The sequence below is a fragment of the Pempheris klunzingeri genome, chromosome 16 (genome assembly GCF_042242105.1).
Source record: "Pempheris klunzingeri isolate RE-2024b chromosome 16, fPemKlu1.hap1, whole genome shotgun sequence".
Taxonomy (NCBI): Eukaryota; Metazoa; Chordata; class Actinopteri; order Acropomatiformes; family Pempheridae; genus Pempheris; species Pempheris klunzingeri.
This window is the reverse complement of record NC_092027.1, coordinates 12,902,833-12,924,170: the sequence shown is the minus strand read 5'-3', so window position 1 is coordinate 12,924,170 and position 21,338 is coordinate 12,902,833. Positions and strand designations below refer to the sequence as shown.

General features: G+C 44.2%; 2 protein-coding genes across 12 annotated transcripts in view; both read right to left on the bottom strand.

Moving 5' to 3' along the window:
• Window positions 1–1,083: 1,083 nt before the first annotated feature.
• ubp1 (upstream binding protein 1) lies at window positions 1,084–14,109 on the bottom strand. 3 transcript variants are annotated; one of them, XM_070845959.1, is made up of 17 exons: window positions 13,891–14,109; window positions 12,581–13,413; window positions 9,661–9,812; window positions 8,244–8,320; window positions 8,014–8,119; window positions 7,817–7,923; window positions 7,509–7,661; window positions 7,279–7,389; window positions 6,045–6,152; window positions 5,657–5,763; window positions 5,514–5,568; window positions 4,998–5,091; window positions 4,821–4,911; window positions 4,603–4,721; window positions 4,368–4,510; window positions 3,585–3,636; window positions 1,084–3,452 (listed from the first exon to the last, which is right to left on the bottom strand). In XM_070845959.1, the coding sequence occupies exons 2-17, from the start codon at window positions 12,694–12,696 to the stop codon at window positions 3,415–3,417; spliced, it is 1,629 nt and encodes a 542-aa protein (XP_070702060.1). In that variant the 5' UTR covers window positions 12,697–13,413; window positions 13,891–14,109; the 3' UTR covers window positions 1,084–3,414. The 3 variants fall into 3 exon arrangements, with proteins under 3 accessions (XP_070702060.1, XP_070702061.1, XP_070702059.1); XM_070845960.1 differs by lacking the exon at window positions 12,581–13,413; XM_070845958.1 differs by lacking the exon at window positions 13,891–14,109 and having other exon boundaries at window positions 12,581–13,481.
• An 814-nt stretch (window positions 14,110–14,923) lies between these two features.
• Window positions 14,924–21,338, bottom strand: part of clasp2 (cytoplasmic linker associated protein 2) — a 55,417-nt gene continuing 49,002 nt past the window's right edge. For 7 of the 9 annotated variants that reach the window (XM_070845948.1, XM_070845949.1, XM_070845951.1 and 4 more), the window contains 9 exons: window positions 20,881–21,024; window positions 20,635–20,741; window positions 20,118–20,259; window positions 18,119–18,329; window positions 17,833–18,026; window positions 17,620–17,748; window positions 17,316–17,522; window positions 17,036–17,152; window positions 14,924–16,466 (listed from right to left, as the gene is read on the bottom strand). In XM_070845948.1, coding sequence (XP_070702049.1) covers window positions 16,389–16,466; window positions 17,036–17,152; window positions 17,316–17,522; window positions 17,620–17,748; window positions 17,833–18,026; window positions 18,119–18,329; window positions 20,118–20,259; window positions 20,635–20,741; window positions 20,881–21,024 — 1,329 coding nt within the window. In that variant the 3' untranslated portion in view covers window positions 14,924–16,388. The remainder of the gene's footprint in view (window positions 16,467–17,035; window positions 17,153–17,315; window positions 17,523–17,619; window positions 17,749–17,832; window positions 18,027–18,118; window positions 18,330–20,117; window positions 20,260–20,634; window positions 20,742–20,880; window positions 21,025–21,338) is intronic. The other 2 variants (XM_070845957.1, XM_070845950.1) reach the window with 1 other exon arrangement.

Here is a 21,338-nt window from a genome sequence, read left to right as displayed (position 1 = left end):
AAGAAGACAGATTATATTGAGTATTATAAATAATGAGGAGAGGCCAATTTTTTCTCTGTAATGGTGTATATTCCCAAACAAAGTAACATTTATTGCCACAAACCAGCTGTGAACCTGGGGCTTTGGGGGCCTGGAGATCAAGCAATATGCACCACACAAGCACAATATATGTACAGTAAATGTAGTTATGATTGTTAGACCAGAACTGGGTGACCTGCATGACAACACACACACTCGCTGGCACACCCTTTGAGACATGGCAGATGTTTTCAGTCCACCAGGATGTAGATAAATTGCTGGTTTTCTGTCCTGTCCTGTTAATTGATTGCAGCAGCTGTATCCACTATTCATCCTAGATGTGATTCAGCCTCTGACAAAATGGCTATAGGGAAAATTAGCATGACTCTGGGTCCTAAACATCTGCTTTGGGAGACCTTTAGCAGGTGTTTTGTGCTCTCGATCTGCCCAACAAACTGCATTCAGTGTCATCTAATTGTCCTGAATCAAAAGGCCACTGTTTCACACCATTACCTTTGATATCATGCGATACCAGAAGAGATGGTCGCTTGTTTCTGTTTATTGTGCCTTAGGCAAGTTCAAGCCAATAAATGCTTTTAATTAGGACAAAAAACAAAAAAGTGATCATGAAAGGAGCGCTTAGGTAGTACAACCCTGTGAAAACAGTTGTTTAATGGCTTCTGTGGCTGTCAAGGTTGGGGAAATAATCCAGAGATTATCACAGTTGTCTCTGCTTGGAGATAAATTTATGACAGAAAGCCTACTTTTATGTTTTTAAGAATCTTACTGGATAAGGAGGGTTTACCTGAAAGATGCTAATGGCTGCTTTACTCTTACTAGACACTAAAAGTCAGGATCTCTCTTCTCTTCCTGGACACTAAATTTTAACGATTCCCTTTTGAATTTTTACAGCTTTATGGGAGAGCAATATTAAAGTTGTAAAGACACCAACAATCATGCCCAGTTATTTATAACCACGTGCTCTTCAGTCAAGACAACTACGCGGCAGTCAAAGCCAGGAAATATTAATAGTCTTTATTATCATGACGAGGCAGGACACCGGAGAAAGTTATGAAATCATTTATTCCCAGCACATGTGGTTGTGTACATCTCCAGCATACGATACTGTGCACATGAGAAGCATCATCATTGACATTAGGCTGTACATGAACGGTGGTCACCTCTCCTGCTCACACAAACACAAACACACACACACACAGTCAGTCACACATACAGACAAACGACTGGTCGGGTCTTCAGGGGACTAAATCTGCTCACTAGAGTTTACCTCATTTGGTATCACATCCGCTATGTTATTCATTTTTGAGTCGATGAGCACAGTTTACTGTGCTGTGGTACCTGTGTCTTTGTAAACACCACATAAGCTACAGTCCTGGCTCTGGCGCATGGTGAGACCAAAACAGATGCTTTTTAGTCTCGACAGACTTTTTTTTTTTTTTGGTTCTCCTTCTTATGGGTGGATAAGAAGAGGGTGTGGCTGTAGGACTACCGACTACACATCGAGCTTGAGTTTTGTGATTTTTCAGTGCAGACTTGGTCTCTAACATCTGGAAAAAGAAGGAAGGGTTACACTCACCAAGAACCAAACTATGCCTCCCTCCCTGCTTTCCCCATCTTCCACATGCTCTTTACTAAACAGCAAGCTAAACAGTTTTCATCATACCAATAAGAAAAGGTTTCTGACAACTACTGACATAATCAACTTTTCTTTGTATTAACGAAAAATGATACACATGCACACACACACACACACACACACACACCATCTGACACTTGGAGACATGCAAACTGTATGTGCTTGCAACATTGCCAGACATTGTGCACCAAAACCAAAAGGGGGTCAACTAAACAGAGACTCCCAGGACCTGTGTAATATTTCCCATCACTTTCTCAAGGTAAGGGCGCTCGGAAACACATGCCTACATCAAAGCACAAGAGTTTCAAGATGGATGTGGAGCTGCCATGATTTTCTAGTCTACAGGGTAAGACTACTGAAACCAGGCCACCACAATGACACTTGCCTACCAGCCTGCTGTGTGATGGACTCTCTTTGACAGCAGATCCTGGAATAGAGGGTTCCTTATTATTATGTAGATGAAGCGCAAAAGCAACTCCACCAGATGAGGGTATAATTTGTCGTCTGACCAATTATATGAATACTTCTAATGACCAAGATGTACAGAGCCAATGAGGCCTTTTCCTCAGAGATGCCTATCGATCTGAAACCCTTTTGGTCCACATTACAGTAGGTTTTTGAAAAGGTGTTACTGCTCCGCATGTCAGTCTTCTATAGAGGTTTGTCCCTCTTTTTTTTCCTTTGCACAGTTATGGCCAAACTCCCAGAAGGCATAAACCACACTCCTCTACACCAGTGTTTCAAAGTCCGTGCGGAAAGCAGAGGAGTCCCAGACGAGGTGCATGTGCACTGTGTTCATGAATGTGAGCAAAAGGTGGAGTTAAAAAGCCAATATGGCACCAGAAACGAGTAAATTCAATGTGAGCGAGAGAGAGCTGATCCATAAATAAAGCATTAACTAAAAATAGTAAAAGCGCGGGCCAAACAGGACGTACATTACGAGAGTTGAGTCAAGTGTGACATGTTAACAGAGATATGGCTGGACGTCTAAAATCACATAGGATGACTCTATGTGACAAGGGTTAATGAAATCAGTCCATCTGACAAAGTTCAAGAAAAAAAAAATTGAACGTTGGCGTCAACATCCACAAATGACACCAGTTCCACAAATTTAGCCTCCATATTTTAGGGGTTATCAAGCTCAGCTGATCAATAAATGGCTTATTAAGACCATTCATCAAGCGTATTAAACAAGCAGAGTAAATTGGGGTTCTCCTTTAAGCAGGTTAGTACGTTGAGATCGCATGCTGTTCAGCAGTACAGGATATCAGATACTGGCCTAGTGCTGGTTGTGCGCGTTGTGTAAGAAGGGCAACGAGCAATAAGGAAACTCTGCTTTCTTTCCTTCTCCTGCCGGCCAGAACGTCACTCTCCCCTCACTTCTGGGGCCTCTCCCCTCCCCTCACCCGCAGAACCCATATAAAAGACAAAAGAAATAAAATAAAATCAAAATACATACAACATCATTATCTTACCCCATAACCTCATATCCCCCCTGTCTCTCCGCTTTGAACTAATCTCCTCCGTTAATAGTGTTTTCAATATGAAACAGTGGACACACCCATGTCAGATTCTAACATTTACATGGCTTTAGCGCGGTCTCTCTGCTTTCCATCAAGCGAGCGTTTAGAGAGAACGGGAGGAACTAGGAGGAAAGAGTGGAGGCGGGCAGAGAGGGACAGAGGGAGGCTTCTGCTCCAAAACAGAGGGTGGAGTATTAGTGATGCCATCGGTCCTCGCTACTTCAGGATTAGATGGAGTCCTTCGCCGAGTTCATCTGGAGAGAGAGACGAGTTTTGATGAAGGAAGAAGTACATTAAATCCTTGTCAAATAAGGATCTACTGAGTTTCATTCGAGGCCAAATTGCAACGCCAGAGTCTACCAGCTACTGATGTTTCATGAGCTCACCTTTGACAGTGCTGATCAAAAAACAGCTCTCGTCAGGCAAGTTGTAAACCATCTGCAAAAGACAAAACAGAGAAAGTGAAACCAAATATCTATGTCAGCTCATACAAACCGTGGTTACGTGGTATTTTAGTGGTTACAGACAACTGAGTTATAAATGGAGGTACAATACAGCGCAGTATGTGTGTGAGAATGTAAATTACATGCAAATAAGTCACACTACAGACAGTAGGGCTGCTGTTCCTGATCAGATGGTCACAAAATAGTGACTGCTGACATTTACTCTTGTCCAGTAGCAGCACAAAAAAAAAAACTCAAAAGCGGAGGTCTATCAGTATCCATGGTGATGTTTTTTCCTGTTTATAGTAGAAATTTTTGAGTGTATCCCACGGATCTGCTTTTTAATTATACCATCCCTCTCAATAAGGAGCTCTCCACAGCTGAGAGTGTGATATTAAAGTGCTGAAGTGCTAAAGTGGAGAGGACCATTTTGGCAAAGGGCCTGTGTGTGTGTGTGTGTGTGTGTGTTTCTTTGGATAGTTGTGAGAAGAAATTTTGGTTTTAATCCATCATTGTGAGGACATTCCGACATTGTGAGGACAATCTGCCTGATCCTCAAGACTGATCCTCACGACTTCAAAGGGCTATTTGAGGATTAAGATGCAGTTTTCAGGTTAGAATCCGGGTCAGGAACGGCTGTGATGGTTAAGATTAGGGTACGGGGCAAGGGAATGTCCCATAAACAGACAAGAATACATGTGTGTGTGTGCGTGTGTTTGTGTGTACCTGGTCACTGAGCAGGATGTGAATGCCTGTCGGACCCTGTCTGTACACCTGGTTGATGGTTCCCAGTGGAAGGCCGCACACACACGCCATCTTGCGGATCAGTTCTGCAGCTGTGAGCTCCTCCAGATACAGAGCATGATACACTGCATGGAAACAGGTCAGGTTTCAAATTCACGTTAATATTCACACACTGCACTCCCCCATGCACTAATATAAGTGTTATGCTGCTGTATACCGTGTAAACTGGAGGAAATGCTGTGTTCTCCGTTTTCATTGGTGCTGTGTCTTTCCAGCAGGGGGCTCTCGTGGGGGGACTCCTGACAGACATATACCGTCAACCTGGGACGCACCGACCTACACGGGTAATAGTTTGCGCAATGTTAAATACTGGCACCGTCGTGAGGCTCATATAGGCGCACAAAACCTGACACACGCACACGGTTTAAAACACACCTGGATTTAAGTGCATTGAAGAGTCTGATTCCATCTGCCGGCCCACAAATCTGGACCAGGTCGTCCCGGGTTAGCTTCAACAAATCCGAACCTATGCAACGGGTTAGAGGACCAGTCATTTGTACTGCACCTGCTTCAACATTGTGTCCATGCTTTAGTGCGTTTAACTGTGTGTACCTGAGAAGTGAGAGAAGAGTCGTGTGTAGGAGTTGAAGCGATTTTTCAGCAGCCACTTCTGTGCATCCTGTATGGAGGCAGTGGGGCTCAACTGCTGCAGAGGATGACAGACACACATGAGGCGTCAACACACTTTTAGTTTGTAGTACCATTATACAATTCATTCACTTACATTCAATTCAAATCTCTCTATTTCACCTTAAACTTGTGTAATGACATTAAAACATGCTTGTTAGCACAAAATGCGTTTACACCAGCATATAAACAAAACAGTGAAACAATGTAATCTGAAGTCACTTATAACATACTGAAGTTAAGTTATAGCAGTAATGTGAATGACTGAAGCAGCTGTGACAGTATGACAACACATGACACTATACCAGGAGCCTGAAACCGAAGAAGCTAAATGGAACTCTTCATTCATTTCATTATTTACATTATTTGAAAAGTCTTCTGTAAAAATAGCACTTATTCTTTGATGCTTTTCCACCACAGGTGAGAAGAGTGCAGACTAACCTCCGAGTTGCCATGGCTGCCAGGGTCTGCCTGGTGATTGGGTGAGGACGAGTCGCTACAACACAAGAAATGACAATTAAGAGGCGGTGAGACCAATATACACCTCAGTCAAAAAGGCCACACACACACACACACACAGTTACCTGTCTGGTACTGAGGAGGTTGTGTAGGTGGACAGCGGGGTGGAGGTGAAGGAGGGAGTAGCTGCCTGGTTGGGGCCGACGTAGGCGTTGTCTGGCCAAGGGGAGCACTGAGAGGAGACACATACAAATAAATATACAATTATATCAGACTGTCCAGCTCCCAAAACAACAGGCAATAATAAAGGTTGAGGAAAAGTCAAGGGTGGATTGGGAATTTAGTTTTGCACCTTCTGCACCCCACCCAATGTCAAATACATGGCAATAAAACATCTCCCTCCCAGCAGCTGAGGGTCATGAGTCTACAGGCTTCAGACCACAGTGGAGAGTCTACAGCGGGCAGACTGTGGATGGAGTGATGGGGAGGAGGAGAGTGGAGCAGGGTGCTTACACTGCCTCTCTTGGCCAAGGAGTCGCCACAGTCAGCGGGAAGTGTCCGCTTGCTGGACTTTTTCAGCTCGTGGTCACCCGCATCCTCTATGATGGGTTCAAGCCTCGTCTACGTACAGACACACAGCAGAGGTTAGCCAGCCAGCGACCAACACACAAACACAGCCAGTGGCATTCTCAGTCACAGAGTGAATAACCTGAGGGCAGTCCCAGTGTGACATTTAAGAGAATAAAATGTAAAATTATTGCTTGAGTACTGAGTTTTCCCCAATAAAAACTGTGATAAAACCTCTGAGACACAGAAAAACATAAAATTATAATAAAAACTGTCCAACTTAACCTGCCCAATCCAGTGTTTTTGCACATCTTAGCTCATATTTTGTAAACAGTGCAGGGTTTTCATTTGTGTGTTCACTGGAAAAGACCACCTATACTAACATCATACAAATGAGAAGTTTTATTAAATAAAACATTCTGAAGAAAAAAAAGTTTCACACAGCAAACAGCAAATATGTTTTCAGCCTGTGCATTATTTAGACTGTCTTCTACAAACTAAACCGATCACAAGACAAAAACAAAGTGACCTGTCACCTCATCGTAACAATTCACAGTACTTGGGGAAACCCTGTGGTGCACCTTAAGATTACTGCCAGTCACTTTCCAAAACATATCAGACGCCATTCTGCCTTCCAAGCAGACATTGTTTTCAATTCATGTTACCACAGAAGTAAAATAAATACGTGAAGGGACTTCAGACTTGCTTCAGACTGGTGATCCATCACTGTTTTGTCAAGCCGTATCATCACCATGCTTTGATGCACTGTCACTGAAGAGCAGATTGTTCTTAAACATTTTCTGTCACTGAGGTGCCAGTGAGAAGCTCCGCCATCAAACATATGTGTCATAGCTGCCATTAATTCAAGAGTTAGATGTGGTGGTGGTTGGAGGCATACAAGGGAATGTGAATTTGGCTGCTCTGTGAATTAAAATGACTGGTAATACGCCTTTCTCCCGTTACAATACTATCACAACACTTATGTGCCAATTCAATATGTATTGCAGTTCTTGAAGTATTCTGACTGTATATTGTAATTTATGTTTACTTTTTCAATGTTTTCTCTGAAGCGCTGGGTAGTTTATTCGGACTGCTGAATGCCTGATAGTATTTCAGCTAAGTCAGTGCTCAAGTCATGTAGCTGTAAGAGCCGACAGTCCACAGCGAGCTGCATACTGACCTCTGACAGGATAGTGGTTTCATAAGAAGGCTGGTACTTTTCCTTCTCTTGAGGTGTGCGTTTCTCCATCTTCTCCCTGTCTGTCTTTTGCTTACGGTCCGCCCCCTTTGGCTAAACAGGAAGCAGAGAAGAGGAGACCGGAAAAGGGAGACAGATTGAGTTGCTGCGAGGGCCGAAAAATAAATATGTAGATAATGTACATAACCCCTGATGAGAGAATGAATGTGTACCTTAAACACTTTGATTTGGCAGGAGGCAGAGTGGAGGTGCTCTGTGTACTCTCCATTGTCTCCCAGGGCGAACGTGTCGAACTGGATCCTGAAGGGAACGCCCTTCTCTCCACCGTGCTTCCTGGGCGTGAACTCTGTGCTGATGCAGTGCACCTGCAGACAGCGGGGGAGACAAGAGCACGAGCGTGATCAAAATATCTATTTGATGTGAAAATTCAGTGGCAGACAATGCGGAAGACAGCCGATGTGTGCGTGTGTGTGTGTGTGTGTGTGTGGTGCGTGTGAGAGTGAGGATGTGGGTGTGTTACCTGCACAAAAACAGAAGTTCTTTTGCTCATGTCCCACAAGAACTCTGCAGCGTTGAGCTGGGAGGCGTGAGTCTTCGGCTCCACAATGCCCACTGACATGGGGATATCTGTCTCACACACACAGATGTTTTAACTCTGCGCGCACACACACACACACAAGACGGTTTAAGTAAACATTTCTTGCCAAGCATCATTACCGATGTCAAGGAGACGGTCGCCAGGACGATTCCACTTCCAGCCCTCCAGCTGCTGATGCTCTGTGTACTGCAGCCGGCGGTCATGAAACACCACTCTCACTACGCTCTGCGCGCACACACACACACACACACACACACACACACACACACCACACATACAGTATTAGGTATGAAATGTCCTTGACGTGAGCAGTAGAAGTTTTCCTCTCCAGCTGTGAGGATCCTCTCACCTTCACCATCTTGTTGTTGAGCTCTGGCAACTCCCCTGGCTTCCTGTTGTCCAACATACGCACCTCATAAGACTGGCCTGATAGATAGAGATGGAAGAATAGAGAGAGAGAGAGAGATCACAAGACCAAAAGAAAGAAACACGGTGTGAGAGGTGCCAAAAAACATGAAAGACAATTCTGTGGCCTTTAATTGTCTCCTCAAAAGGTTTTTGTTTTTTTCTTTAATTTAGGTGAGATTGAAAACAAATGTCATTTTATGTTTTAATTGTTCATTACACGGTGTACGGGCTATTCATTTTTGAAAGGAGTTGTCTGAAGCTCTGCTGACATCTTGTGCTTAGATGACTATAAAAGAAGACTTGAGTAGTCTTTTATAATTTGGAGGACAGCCTTTGAATAGCAAACTTTATTTGTAGACCTGAGACAAAGCTTTCAGTTTCTGCACTTAAAGGGGAGTTGCTCCTCAAATCTCATTGTACATTATACAATGTCACTAAAGACTTTCTATTCTATTTAATGTGATCAACAGCTGATTAAGACCTTCAGCACTATGGCCAAAGCAAATTTATTGTTTCGCCACATCTTTCATGAAAAATAAATAAATTCTTTGTACTAAAAACTAAGGTAAATCCCCATGCTTCAAAACTTTGATTATGTTTCAAGGGAACACATCAGAGGCATTTTAATCGGGTTCACATAATCTCAGTGAGGCTCCACTGTAAACACAGACATCCAAAAGGATTCCCTTTCAATTAGATTTGAAACTAGATCTTGACCACACAAAAAGTCAGCATACACTATGACTATACTTAGCTCACAACATGCTAGCTGATCATTTTTAGGAAAAGGAAAGTAACACAGATGACCAGTCCATCAGCCAGAAATAGACGGAAAGTTGCATTTTAGTAGCAAAATCAGTTCTGTATAATTTCATCATTATGTATGAATCTTGTTAAATCCTCTGTAATTCCATGTAAACTGGGCTCAGGAATGACAGCTTCTGCCTTACAGTAAAGCTCATGGTTCACATATAGTGCAGCTTTTCACAAAGAGAGGCAGCAACATTTATGTGGATCCCTTTACACGCTATTAAATGAAGTAAATGTCCACGTGTGCCACAAGGCAATGTTGCACAGGCAACTCCAAACTGTTTGTCCGTCACATAAAAGCGCTGAGTAGAGGCTACAATTCACATCAGCAGTGGTTTCATTTTACAGTGGTTATACTAATGTACAATAAATGAAAGTGGCAATTATTTATTGATGTGAAATGATGGGTGTTTGGCTGTAGAGCACAAAGAAGTGGATGGTGAATGTAAGAACTACATCAAGCAACTTTAGTGGTCTAAGTACAAAAATATAAAGTAACTTTAGTAGAGCCAAAAGTTTCCCTTGAGAGCACGGATTGTACGCCTCACCTTGGTTTAGGTATGTGAGCGTCTCGTCATGCAGCTTGACAGCAGGCGAGGTGGCGGTGCACAGCACATACTGGAATGGGGTGTTTTTGGTCTCGTTTTCAGGAGGAAGGCTGGAGTCCTCCTGCTTAAAGATTGGCAGAGCCAGCACATCGCTGAGAGAGACAGAAGAAAGGGGAGAGGAACACAAACAGAAAGTCAGCATGGATGTGATGCAGGAGACACACGAGAAAACAAACAAAAAAAACGTCATGAAAAGGACAGTTGTGGCAACTTAAAAGTTTAAAAGCTTTCCATGACCAGTTTAATTGGTGCATTTGCCTCCCAATTTTTGTTTAACTGACTCATTGTCAAAAACTATAAGCTTTTACTGAATGTCCAATACCATATGGGCACTAACCTGACAGCAACATGATCACTGTGACCTTCATAAAAGACGTTCCTAAACACTAAAATCACATCAAAGTAGTTTGTGCCATTCAAACTGTTGCATTATCTCCTTTGGGTAAGACAATACTTAACCCCCTAATAGTGTGGAATTATTAAATGGATTGGCTCATTTTAGAATAAGTGACGAAGGCTCTCCATCGATCAAATGGCTCTCTTATTACGTATGCATGAGGCCGCAGCAGGATAAATGAACAAAAACACCCAGAGATAGCCCGAGCGGCTGACACACACCATCTCTCACACTTGGCGGCCACTCTAGTCAACCAACCCGTCCTCAGCTCACCCTGACAAATGCTGCGGGAGTGTCAACGGGTGCACACTGAATAGGGGCATGTGTGTGTGCGTGTATGTGTGGAGATGTCAGCTGCTGTGCAGAGAAGTGGCCCTATCCCCGCAAAGTAATGCAGATCACGGCATCTCATTACCTGGAAAAGTTTTTGGCAAGTCATGATGCTGCTCTAAAGCCGAGACACACTTGAAAAAAAAAAACAAAAAAAAAAAACTGCTTGACAATTTCAAGACATTCCTGCAGCACCTTTCCCCAAACAACAAAGTCTTCCAAACAGCAGCCTGCTAGATTTATTCAGTCTCAAATCACTTCTCTCTCAATTACTTGCTGCCGTTTTCTCTGCAGAGCGGGTGCCCAGACAACGCCAACCTGGGTGCCACATCCCCGTTAAGCCTTGCTGCCCAGGAAAACTGCATCTGCTTCCTGAAATCTGAGGCGCTGGTTCCTCTGAAACACACGGAGACATTCTGTTCCTACCAGCTGCTGACTCCAAACATGCTCCCCAACCCTCCCTAACACCACAGATAGCACTACTCCTGTAGCCACTGACACCACACATGCTCTCTGTTTTCACTAATTCACTCAGATGCAACACATCACTTGAGTGCTGGTGAATTTGCTTGCTCGGGGGGGGGGGCACACACACCTGCGTCACGCTCAGATAAACGCACGCTAAAAGCAGATGGCTGAGGAGGCCGCTGATAAGAGACGAGCATGTCCTGGGAGCTGCCTGCCTTCACCACACAAATATCATCACAGTCCAAAACCTATTACATGATACAGTGCACACATACCAACAGTTACTAATTGAACAGGTGGTTTACAGCAATACCACCTTAAAAGCATTTAAGAAAGACAGGATACTGTTGTGATATCACTGTGGACACTACAGGTAATTTACTGGAAGTGATGTATAAACTTTTCACATGGTACTCCTTAGCTCTACTAGTTACACACAGTCTTTGTCCCTATGCCCAAATTGCAGGAAATGCATGCAGCTCTGTAACAAATTCACATCTTCCATGTTAAATTGTAATTTAATGATTTGTGGATACGCACTCAGGTGATTCCACTGTTTGTTCAAACTCTGGTTTGGCAGCTTTACATGTTAATAATGTGTCTGTGGAGGATGGATGTGTACCAGTACCATAGCTGAGGAACTCTATACAAGTTTTAATACATTTTAAAAATGGGATTCTGAACATCTAAAACTCAGTGACAACTGGACAGATTGAGGAAGATTAAGTTGTTGTTGTAGAGCTTTGGATCAAATCACTTAATCACGGACCCTGTGGGAAGGTTGTTTCAAAGATCTGACCAAACACGCAACACCATACTTTAAACTTTTATCAAAAAGTTGAAAGTATTAAGTATTGATGTTGGTGGTGAATGCTTGGATAGGTTTGTTTACTTATTCTTTGATCAGACATTTCCGCATATGAATCACAAAACTTAACACTGTTGCATTGAGTAGTTTTGAATACTTTGTTAGAAATGAGATTTGAATTAACTTTGATCAGTCTGAAACATCTATGGTCTCTTACATCATTACTGCTGTAGGAAACAGTTGAAGAAAAATACCTCGTTTCTTTTCAAGTGTTTCTAATGCTGCACGAGAAAGGATATGCTGAAGCTTCTGCTACTTACACATCCAAGCCAATTAAACTATTTATGAACTTCCCTTCCCAAAATCAGACCCATCACCTTGGACATAAGGTACAGCTTTTTGTTTCCACACGCCACTGGTGTTCAGAAACAAAAGCCACAGACCTGTTCTGATAACAGGGCCTTTTCCTTCACACTTCCTCCATGTTATCTTGAAATGTACACAAAGTTTAAGTCCCACTTTTAGCAGCACACCCAGAATCTGAACAACAGGATGCACTGATATAAGTTTTTTTGTCCATCACACCATAACACGTGTCCTTCCTTTGCTTTTGTGTGGGTTTAGAGAAATTAATCTTTGTCCCTGATTGTGGCACTCTGCAATGACTGTCCTACTCCAAATCCCAACACAAAGAGAAGCCATCACACTCAGTACAAAGGGAATAACACACACAGAGGCAGGGGGAGGGGGGTGTACTGTTAACACTTCCAGACAGTGTGTGTGTGTGTGTTGTTCTCTCTAACGACCCACTACTGTGTTTGGAGGCTGGGGTTGGCATGTAGGCTCCCATCTCTAACCTCATGCTGTAGGCTCCAGCCCCCAGCTCCTGCCCGATGCCGGACAGGCTGGCATCGAAGTCGTGCACCAGCCCCGACTCTATGGTGGCGTCGTCCATCTTCAGCACCCAGGCCATCGGCCCCAGCTCCTTGTCCTCGGCTTCTACTCGGAGCGCCGCCAGCTTGCTTCAGGTACGAGAGGTCGGCTGGCGAGGAAGTGGGCTCTGCAGCTTGTGAGCGACACCGTGAGAGGAAAGTTACGCTGCTAGCCCGTTAGCCGCTCCTTGGCAAGCTGGGCAGGCGAATTGGTAGCTTTCCACTGAGACTGGATGTATCGCCATAGCTCCACTGGGGTTTTTCTCACACAACACAGTGCTCCACAACTGGCAGACAATCTTAAAGTCACGATAAGTTAGGCTCCACTCAGCTAGCAATCATTAGTCGTGACTGAAGATGCGAGCTGATTGTGAGCATGCTAACGCTAGCTAACAGCTAGCTAGCTTTACAAAGCGACTTTAGCAAGCTAGCATGAATCCAGCAGCTCCGTTGTTGTTGTTGTTACCGCAGGCAGAGAGTCTCCGAGCAGCCTAGCTTACGTTAGCCCAACAAAATGCCACAAGCACAGATTTGTTTTAGTCCACACGCCGCATCCCACGCAGCGTCCGCACAGCTGTTGCTACCTAGCTACCAGGCTAACTAGCATCAACTTCACTTGCTTTGAATCGACTGCGCGATGTCCGGTGACCCTAAGAGCGGCTCTCCTCTGGCGCTCCCTGTACCGTCCTAACCCGCTCTCCTCTTCTCATAGCGGTGCTGGAACCACCGCTAAGGTTCCCAGTCCGTGAGACGCAGTCCTGTAACCATCCAAAGAAAACCAGGCATCAACATGGCTCCCTCAGCATACAGACTGTCGGTCTGTGTAGCCTGCAGGGCTGCCCACCGCCAGCCTCAGGAAGGATGCCAGGACGGCGGTCAGCCAATCAGAGCGCGCCTTCTGTGCCAAGCGCAGGGGGATTAGCCAATCAGAGGCCGCCGTGCTTCCGTCATTGTGTCCAACTGTAGTTTAGCTCTGCCTCCCAGAAACTGTGATACTGTACATCTACTAAAGTCAAGACTGTCAACAAAGACGAGCTTTGGAGAGAAGAAACTCTGTAGATACACGCAGCCCCCTCCTGTCCACACAGAGATATATATCACACTCACACACGCAAGGGAAGCCAATACAGTTATTTATCACCATGTTTTACACAGACTCTATACACACTGCTGAGGGCATAAACTAAAAAATATAATTTTAAAAAATGTCACTCTCAGCTGTATGAGGTCCGTACCTTGTGTAAGAGCCGTGTCTCTGCACCGGGGGTCTGAAGTTTTCTGTGTATGGCTGCCAGAACAACATCGTGCCCCCTAAACTCCTCCGGCGCTTCTCACCCCAGATAAACAGGACTCAGCCCCGACCCGAGGGGCTCCAGACTGCGGCTCATGTTAGAGGAGTTTGCTCCACGGAAATTTGGTCGGTGACTTGCTTTCTGGTCAATTATTACCCACTGGTTGGACCCTGGACGTGGCGCGCGGTGGCAGGTCAGCGTTGCAAAAGTGTCCCCCCCCCCCGTGCAGGGTACACGCGCTATTTTGGCCCGAGCAGGAGGAGGGAGGAGGGGTGACATAACTGGCTGACTCTGTGACAATTCAGGATATGGTCAACATGCATGGGTCAGACTTTAATGGAATACACAATAAACATCAGGCATGATAAATAAAAGTATATTTGGAAAACCAAACAAATCTCCATGCAAACATTGAGAAGTCCAGCAGGCAGCTTGCAAACTTTAATAACACTCCCCTATGAATGAGTCCTGCCAGTAAAATATTATCAGCAAAATGTACTTTAAGTATATGTACAAATATATTTGATTGTTTTTACTAATTTTTCTGTTGCTGGTCAAACAGGAACTATTTTTAAAGTAGTTTGTCTACTGTTGGGTACTATTAATATAATGATATTGATAATGGGAATAACAGGTTTGTTGGAGGACAGAGAGCATTTTAGATGCAGGGAGGGCTGGTGCTGGTATCTGGGACCCTCTTTAGCTGCACCTAAATTTACAGCCCAGAGAACATATCCATGTATGAAATTCAACACCAGTTTCTCAAGTAGGTGTGTTGCATAAGACATAAATGTTATATTTTACAGCCAAGTCTGCATTATGAGTCCACTTTATAAATTGATTTACAGTAGTTTGGACAGTACTGCAAAAAGAGGGAACCAACGTGTTTAACATATCCCGTCTATCATTGACTTTTATCCAACCTTACATCATGGGAAAGTTTTCCTCCGCAAAAATCGAGAGAGGCAGGGCATAATCATGATCTGTACAAGTTCTTTATTTCATTGTAAGCACAGCTTTGTAAATGCACGGAGGAAACACAACAGTGAAAACTAGAATGTTACAAGAGGAAGGAAAGAAAGACACAATGAAGAGAAGAGAAAAGGGTGATGAGTTTTTTTTTCCAGAGCTGTAAATAATACATTTCTACAAATTTCTCAGCAGAGAAAACATAAATGTGAGTGAGAGAGAGAGAGAGACTACGGCACACGCAACAGAGAGAGAATAAAAACAAGGATGGGCACAGGTGCGCGTGTGCACCCCCCCGGGGGACCCTCCTAAATGACACTGTTATTGGATATTCCATTTTAATATCATATTTAGATACATATCCGCTATGTGATAATAAGCCATGTCCTGTCATACTTCATGTAGTAAGCAGCACACATCCATCTTCCTCTCCGTTGTTGCCCAGAACTGGACTGCTCCAAGCTGAGCTGGGAGAAATGGAGGACACCATGGATTTTTCTGAAAGGGCCGAACGTTGACGTTAATTTAAAACCCCAGTCACACTATTCTGACTGTCAGTTGGACCCCAATAAAAAGTTACTTTTTTTAAATGTAATCTCATGCATAGCTGAGCACACAACGCCTCCGATGCGTTGGAATCTGCCTGCTATATGTACTGTGTTTGCTATGAGCAGGCGTGACCCACTGTGACTCGTGTTAGTGCTGCGCGGGGGTTGGTCGTACCTTTTAGGCTCATCAGCACCTTTTTGAAAGAGAGAAAGTGTGTGGTTATGCGTGTGTGAGAGGAAAAACCCCCGGACATTAAAAACCGCTGCAGTAAAACCTCATTGCGTAAAACAAATCCAAACTATGACACAATGTAAATTTACATTCCTGTCTACCTGGCTGCAATTACTCACTGTTCAAAAAGACACGAGGCGGCGCCATTCGTTCGTCTCAGCCCTGTTCTATGAACCTTACCTCCCCAAAAAAATCAGAACCATGCAGTTGCACCACTTCCTGCTGACATCAAGATGTTACTCAGAGGGGATATTGTTGTGTTTGGGATATGAAGGAGCTGGAGAGGACGGACATTTAATATCCTTGAGTGATTAGTGACAAACCTGGGTGGAGTAATGTGGCTGAATGTGTGCGTCTGTTTATGTGTAAATTGATTCCAGTTCAGTCCGAGATCAGAGTGGATCCTCAGCGATGGTCAGGAGGACTACGACACTCCTCTCTTCTGCACCACAACTCCCATCTTATAGCGGGACAGGAAATGTACGAAGACTGTGTGTACCTGTGTGTGTGTGTGTGTGTGTGTGTGTTTTATGCAAGCGTATGAGTGAATGTAAGCAGTTTGCTCCTGTGAACGAGTGTTAAGATGTGTATTTTGTTCTCGGTCTGTGTGGGTGTGAGCTCATGAACAGGTGTTTATGTTTGGTGGGCAGAGTTGCAGTTCTGTGGTTGCCCTGATGGGGGCGCTGTGCCTCCTATAGGCCCTCAGATGGGGGTTCACTGCTGCTGGAGCCGGACTGGGCACGCTTGATGTACAGATTCAACAGCTTCAGCTACGGACAGAAACACAGACAGTGGACAGACATGTAAATGTGATGCACGGAGGTCATATGAGGTGGAAATCCTGTTGACTGGAAACACAGTTTTACAGAGCCTGTTATCATACAACATCCTTTGTCTTTACATACCAAGTTACTGCATTTATGGGGTTAAAATGTGCCACCATAAACTGATAAACTGTACCATGAAATTACCACCATGGACTGATGTTTCTATGTCACAAAGAGGAACTGCTGGAACTGATTTATTCGTTTAATTATGTAATTTGTTGTTCTTTTTTATGGGTTTACACACTTAAATAGTCTTCTGTCTAATTTACTTATAAGCAGCAGTTTAATTTTATTAGACGAAGATGCATTACTTAGAATAGTTATTGCGTAAAAATATAAGGAAAAGAAAAAAAAGGTGTTGCCACACTAGTCTCCCACTAGAAAGTGTTTTGAATGTATTATCACGTTTTAAATGCCATAACTTGGCGTGTAAAGACACGAAGACCTCACATGGTAACGCGGAATAGAAGTTCCACATTTTCTTCCTTTCAAATGCTTATAGGTCAGGTTACCTTGCTGCTGGAGAGTTGGCTGAGGTGCGGTTTGAGGTCCTCTCCAATCACCGCGTAAATCGCCACCAAGCAGAACACACAGGCTTTCCTCACACTGCTCTCAGAGTTGTCATAACCCTGGTCAACCAGATAAGACAGATTACAAACCTGCAGGACACTTTGTTCAAAACAAAAGAGTCTGAGAATCTATTGAAACTGAAAGAGATGACAAAGAAGCCACTTTAGGTGAAGCTAAATGTTAAACATATGGTGTGTGTGTGTGTGTGTGTGTGTGTGTTACCTGTATGAGTCCTGGCACTATCTCAGGCAGCAGGCTGATCAGGCCCTCACGGGGAATCCTCTCCACCACTTTGGTCTGCATCTTGATGGCAGCCAGATTGATGGGGTAGTCAGCTGACTGGATGATGGGACACAACACCTTGATGCACTGGTCCGGACTGATGGACAACGCCAACATGGCTGCCGTCTCCTCTGCTGCTCGTACCACCTGCAGGAACGTGCACACGCATTATTGATGCTGTAAGACAATGAACTGGGCTCCGATCGCACTGAGCGAACTCATTCGTGAGTTTGAGTACAGGTACCTCTTTGTGGGGGTCTTTGTGACTCTCCAGGGCCTTCATGATGGTGAGCTCTGCATAGTTTTTGAATCTCCAGGGCTGCTTGCAGAGGATCTCCCTCAGCACCCGCAGAGCCAGCGTTCGGATCACATGCTGGGAGAGTGAAAAGTGAAGGAAAGGAAGTCAGCGTGGCCTATTTGCATGGCGTAATTACAGGAATGAAGGGAGTGTGTGTACCTCTCTGTCACCCATCGTTTCGAGGAGGAGTAGCAGGATGGTCTTGAAATGTTCATCCCACACTTGTAAGGTGTTTTCACGAATAAGCTTCAGCAGTTCGCACAGCGCTGCCTTCCGCTCCTCGACGCGCTCGTTGTGATTGGACAACTCTTTCAGCAGCTCGGCCACCAGCTCTGATTGGTCCATGCTGCTGTCTGTTAATAGACAAGAGAAACAAACATTGAATGAATGTGTCATTGTAAATATGATATGTTGTTGTTGTGGGACGGAGTGTGTTTTTCCTCACAATGTGTTGGTGTACCATGAGAGAGCTGCTCAGAGTCATCCAGGCTGGTGTCTTTGCGACTGTGTTTGAAGGGAGAGTCTGAGAAGTGCTCGCGGGCTCCTCGGGGGCTGGAGGAGAGCAGGGGGGTGTTGAGGAGGGAGGTCTTGTTGTCCAGAGCCATGCGGCCGCCATCCATCAAGTCTGACACTCTGCTGTCTGTCCCGCTGTCCCCCTGAAGAGACACAATAAAATCTGTTCAGGAAACTCAGACTTCAGGTCACTTTCACAGCTCTATTTCCTCTACATTAAGAAAACACCTCCGTCTCTCATTCCTCATCTGTTTCATGTTGTTGCAACCAAATAAAAAGGTGTCGATCACATGGACAAGACAGACTGGACAGATTACATGACTGTCATGCTGCATCAGCACTAAAAGAGGTTGTTACACCTTGTCCGTCGTTACACAGAACTTACAGAGGAAGAACTGATTATGAGCATTATTCGTTGAGACCACACCATGACCTCGTCCGTCAAAAATAAGGAATGGGACAGAAATAGAGGAGTCTTGTACAATAATATTGGAGGGTTTTTTTTATCCAAATGAAGGTTGTGCACTCATGATGTATTCATCTGGATCACTTCAACGCACATAACCTGTTACATATCCCTTTTGTTGTCAGTGTGTTGCTCTCTAGATGTAATAAAAGCAGCCCATTGTTGGGACTTGTGAAGGCGAACACATGGTGAACCATGAGGTGAGAAATGGTGCAGGGTGCGGAGGTTTTAGGTGGTCTGGTTTCTGTGCGTATTTAACCTCAAACCACTTAATGCCACTATCTGGGCAGTGGTGTGCTGAGTCAGGTGTGCTGTGATTGGCAGGCTGAGGACATGTGGGCTGGTTAGATTTCACATACACCTCATGGGGCTAAATGTCAGGAGGTCACACCTCTGTCCTAGAGTACATCATGTACTTAAGAGGGGCTGGGGTTGTTGTGAAAGGCTGCAATAAGACCTGGCACGACGTCTGAAGTCCTAAATTTGGACTGAATGAGCAGAGTATGTAGATATGCAGTTGTGGAAATATTATAAGGGAAAGTTCTTGTTGAGAAAATCCCCTCAGTGTGATTGTCAGCCACCGGGGTCATAATAAACAACAAACATGACTTTTTCAGTGGCCGAAGAGGATCAAGTTCCCAGTCATCGGTCCCATCAACACTTGATGTATGCCTCTCAGTTCCCACGCTACAGGAGGAGTGCTGGAACAGATCAGCTGTCAGGGTCGCATACAGCACATGTATGTGGATATGTGTGTGTGTGTGTGTGTGTGTTCAGGCCTTTGCAAGTCTCGGAAAACACGCTGTAAAGCTAAACAAGAACATGGCTCAGCAGCCATTACTGTTTGAGCACCTTGTGAAATCTGTCTGTAGCTCAGAGTAGCAACAGGACTCAAACAATGCTGTTTGACAAAGAGATTTGGTATTGTACGGTATCAATCAGCTTTTATATCAGTCAGGTGCTGTTGCACAACACTGCATAAGATATTGACCACAACAGGGAATCAAAGTTAGTTGTACTTTTGAAGAGTACAGGTTTTGTATGCATAACAAGGCTACACACCAAGAACTGACTGAATGTTAACATGCACTCAGCATGCACTTTTTTCCTGTTGCTTTCCCCAACACCTCTTTTTATTTGCTTCATCAAAAAAAATATGGTCTGACAATGACAATCGGCTCTTACTCAACAAGAGAAGTAGATGAAGTGAGAAACTAGTTTTGTGATTTAATTATTTAATAATTTTAAAGCCAATTCTCAACTCTCAACACCATGATGCTTGCAAATTGTGGCTACTATCCTTTGCAAAAACATCTGTAAATGTCTCACTTTTGTTCTAATTCAAAGTCATGTCAACATGCCCTTCACGGGAATATTTTACAGCTACAGGTCCACATGAGCCTTGACACATACTGATGTACATTTGCATCAACACATACGACATCCATCCGTCTGCTCCACTGACCTCCTCTCCCTCCCGCCGTTGGACTGGATCATTCATGTCTTCTTGGCTACGGACGCTGAAGTTCTGGATGGCCTCAGTGACACCTTTCAGCGAGCTGTAGATGTCCTCTGAGTTCATGTTCTCTGTGTCGTAGTCAAATGCACTGCACACAAACGAGGGACAAAAGGACACTGAGCCAGGGCTGCACAGTCACAGCTGAATTGAACCATGCTGTTACATGTGTGTCAAGTTTTCACATTTAGTACAAATCTGGTTTTAGATGTATGTGACAAGTGGAAAAAACTATATCAATAGACTATCAAGTTCTGATCAAAACTACAAAAAGAGTATTGATCATGTATGAATAACACCGTTAACCAGAGACAATCAAGATAAGAAAGAACACCCTGAGTCACACTGTCATTAAATAATGTGGTCCTTGTCCTGTGTTCATGCTAATTTGTCAATGATTGTTGGATGGATTTTCCATTTTGATGAATTGTGGCAAGTGGAGTTGTGAGGCATGTCTGTGCGTTACCTTGGTGACGGGGTGTTCTGGGAGGTGTTGGTGGGGGAAGTGACCGGGCTGGACCAGCTGGCTGGAGATCGTGGGGTGTGGCGCGTCAGAGGGCTGCCCATTGGTGCCTGAGGGAGAGGAAAAAATTGAGGTTAAGTTAGAAAGAGGTATGACATTATTATTACAGCATAATAATTGACAACTGTAGTGCACTCTCATGTGGGCTGACACAGGAGATGTGTATGTGTGTGTGTGTGTGTGTGTTACCTGTGCAGCATTGCCAGTGTTCTTCAGATGGTTTTGAAGCAGCTTGGTGGCTCCGTCCTGAAAGGTTTTGGGCAGAGCTGCCAGCAGCATGGTGAACTCTGGAGTGTTGAGCTGGAACAGTGAGATTAGCACCGACTGGGCCGCCTACAACACACAAACGTTTGACTTAGAAAGACTTAATATCTTCATTATTAATCCATGCAATGTTTGATTACAAGTATAAAGTACGGGTAATGCTTTCTTAAGTATTGAGGGCAGGTGTAAGCAGCTTTGGCTGCAGTTTACACCTTTTTCAGCCAGAGATTTGTTTTATTTTTAATATAAATATATATAAATAGAAAGATATAATGACTGTATGATTTAACCACAGGGTCACTCTGTTAATATTGTGCATGACTAAATGGAAAATAAAACTGTCAGACAGACAGACAGACAGACAGACAGACAGACAGACAGAC

Excerpts from the sequence above, each read along its gene's own strand:
- ubp1 (XM_070845959.1), bottom strand. The coding sequence starts at position 12,696 with ATGGCCTGGGTGCTGAAGATGGACGACGCCACCATAGAGTCGGGGCTG. Across the intron at positions 5,764-6,044 it reads CCTTGGCCAAGAGAGGCAGT|TGCTCCCCTTGGCCAGACAA; the intron begins GTAAGCACCCTG and ends GTCTCCTCTCAG. Across the intron at positions 4,912-4,997 it reads ACTCTTCTCTCACTTCTCAG|GTTCGGATTTGTTGAAGCTA; the intron begins GTACACACAGTT and ends CCCGTTGCATAG.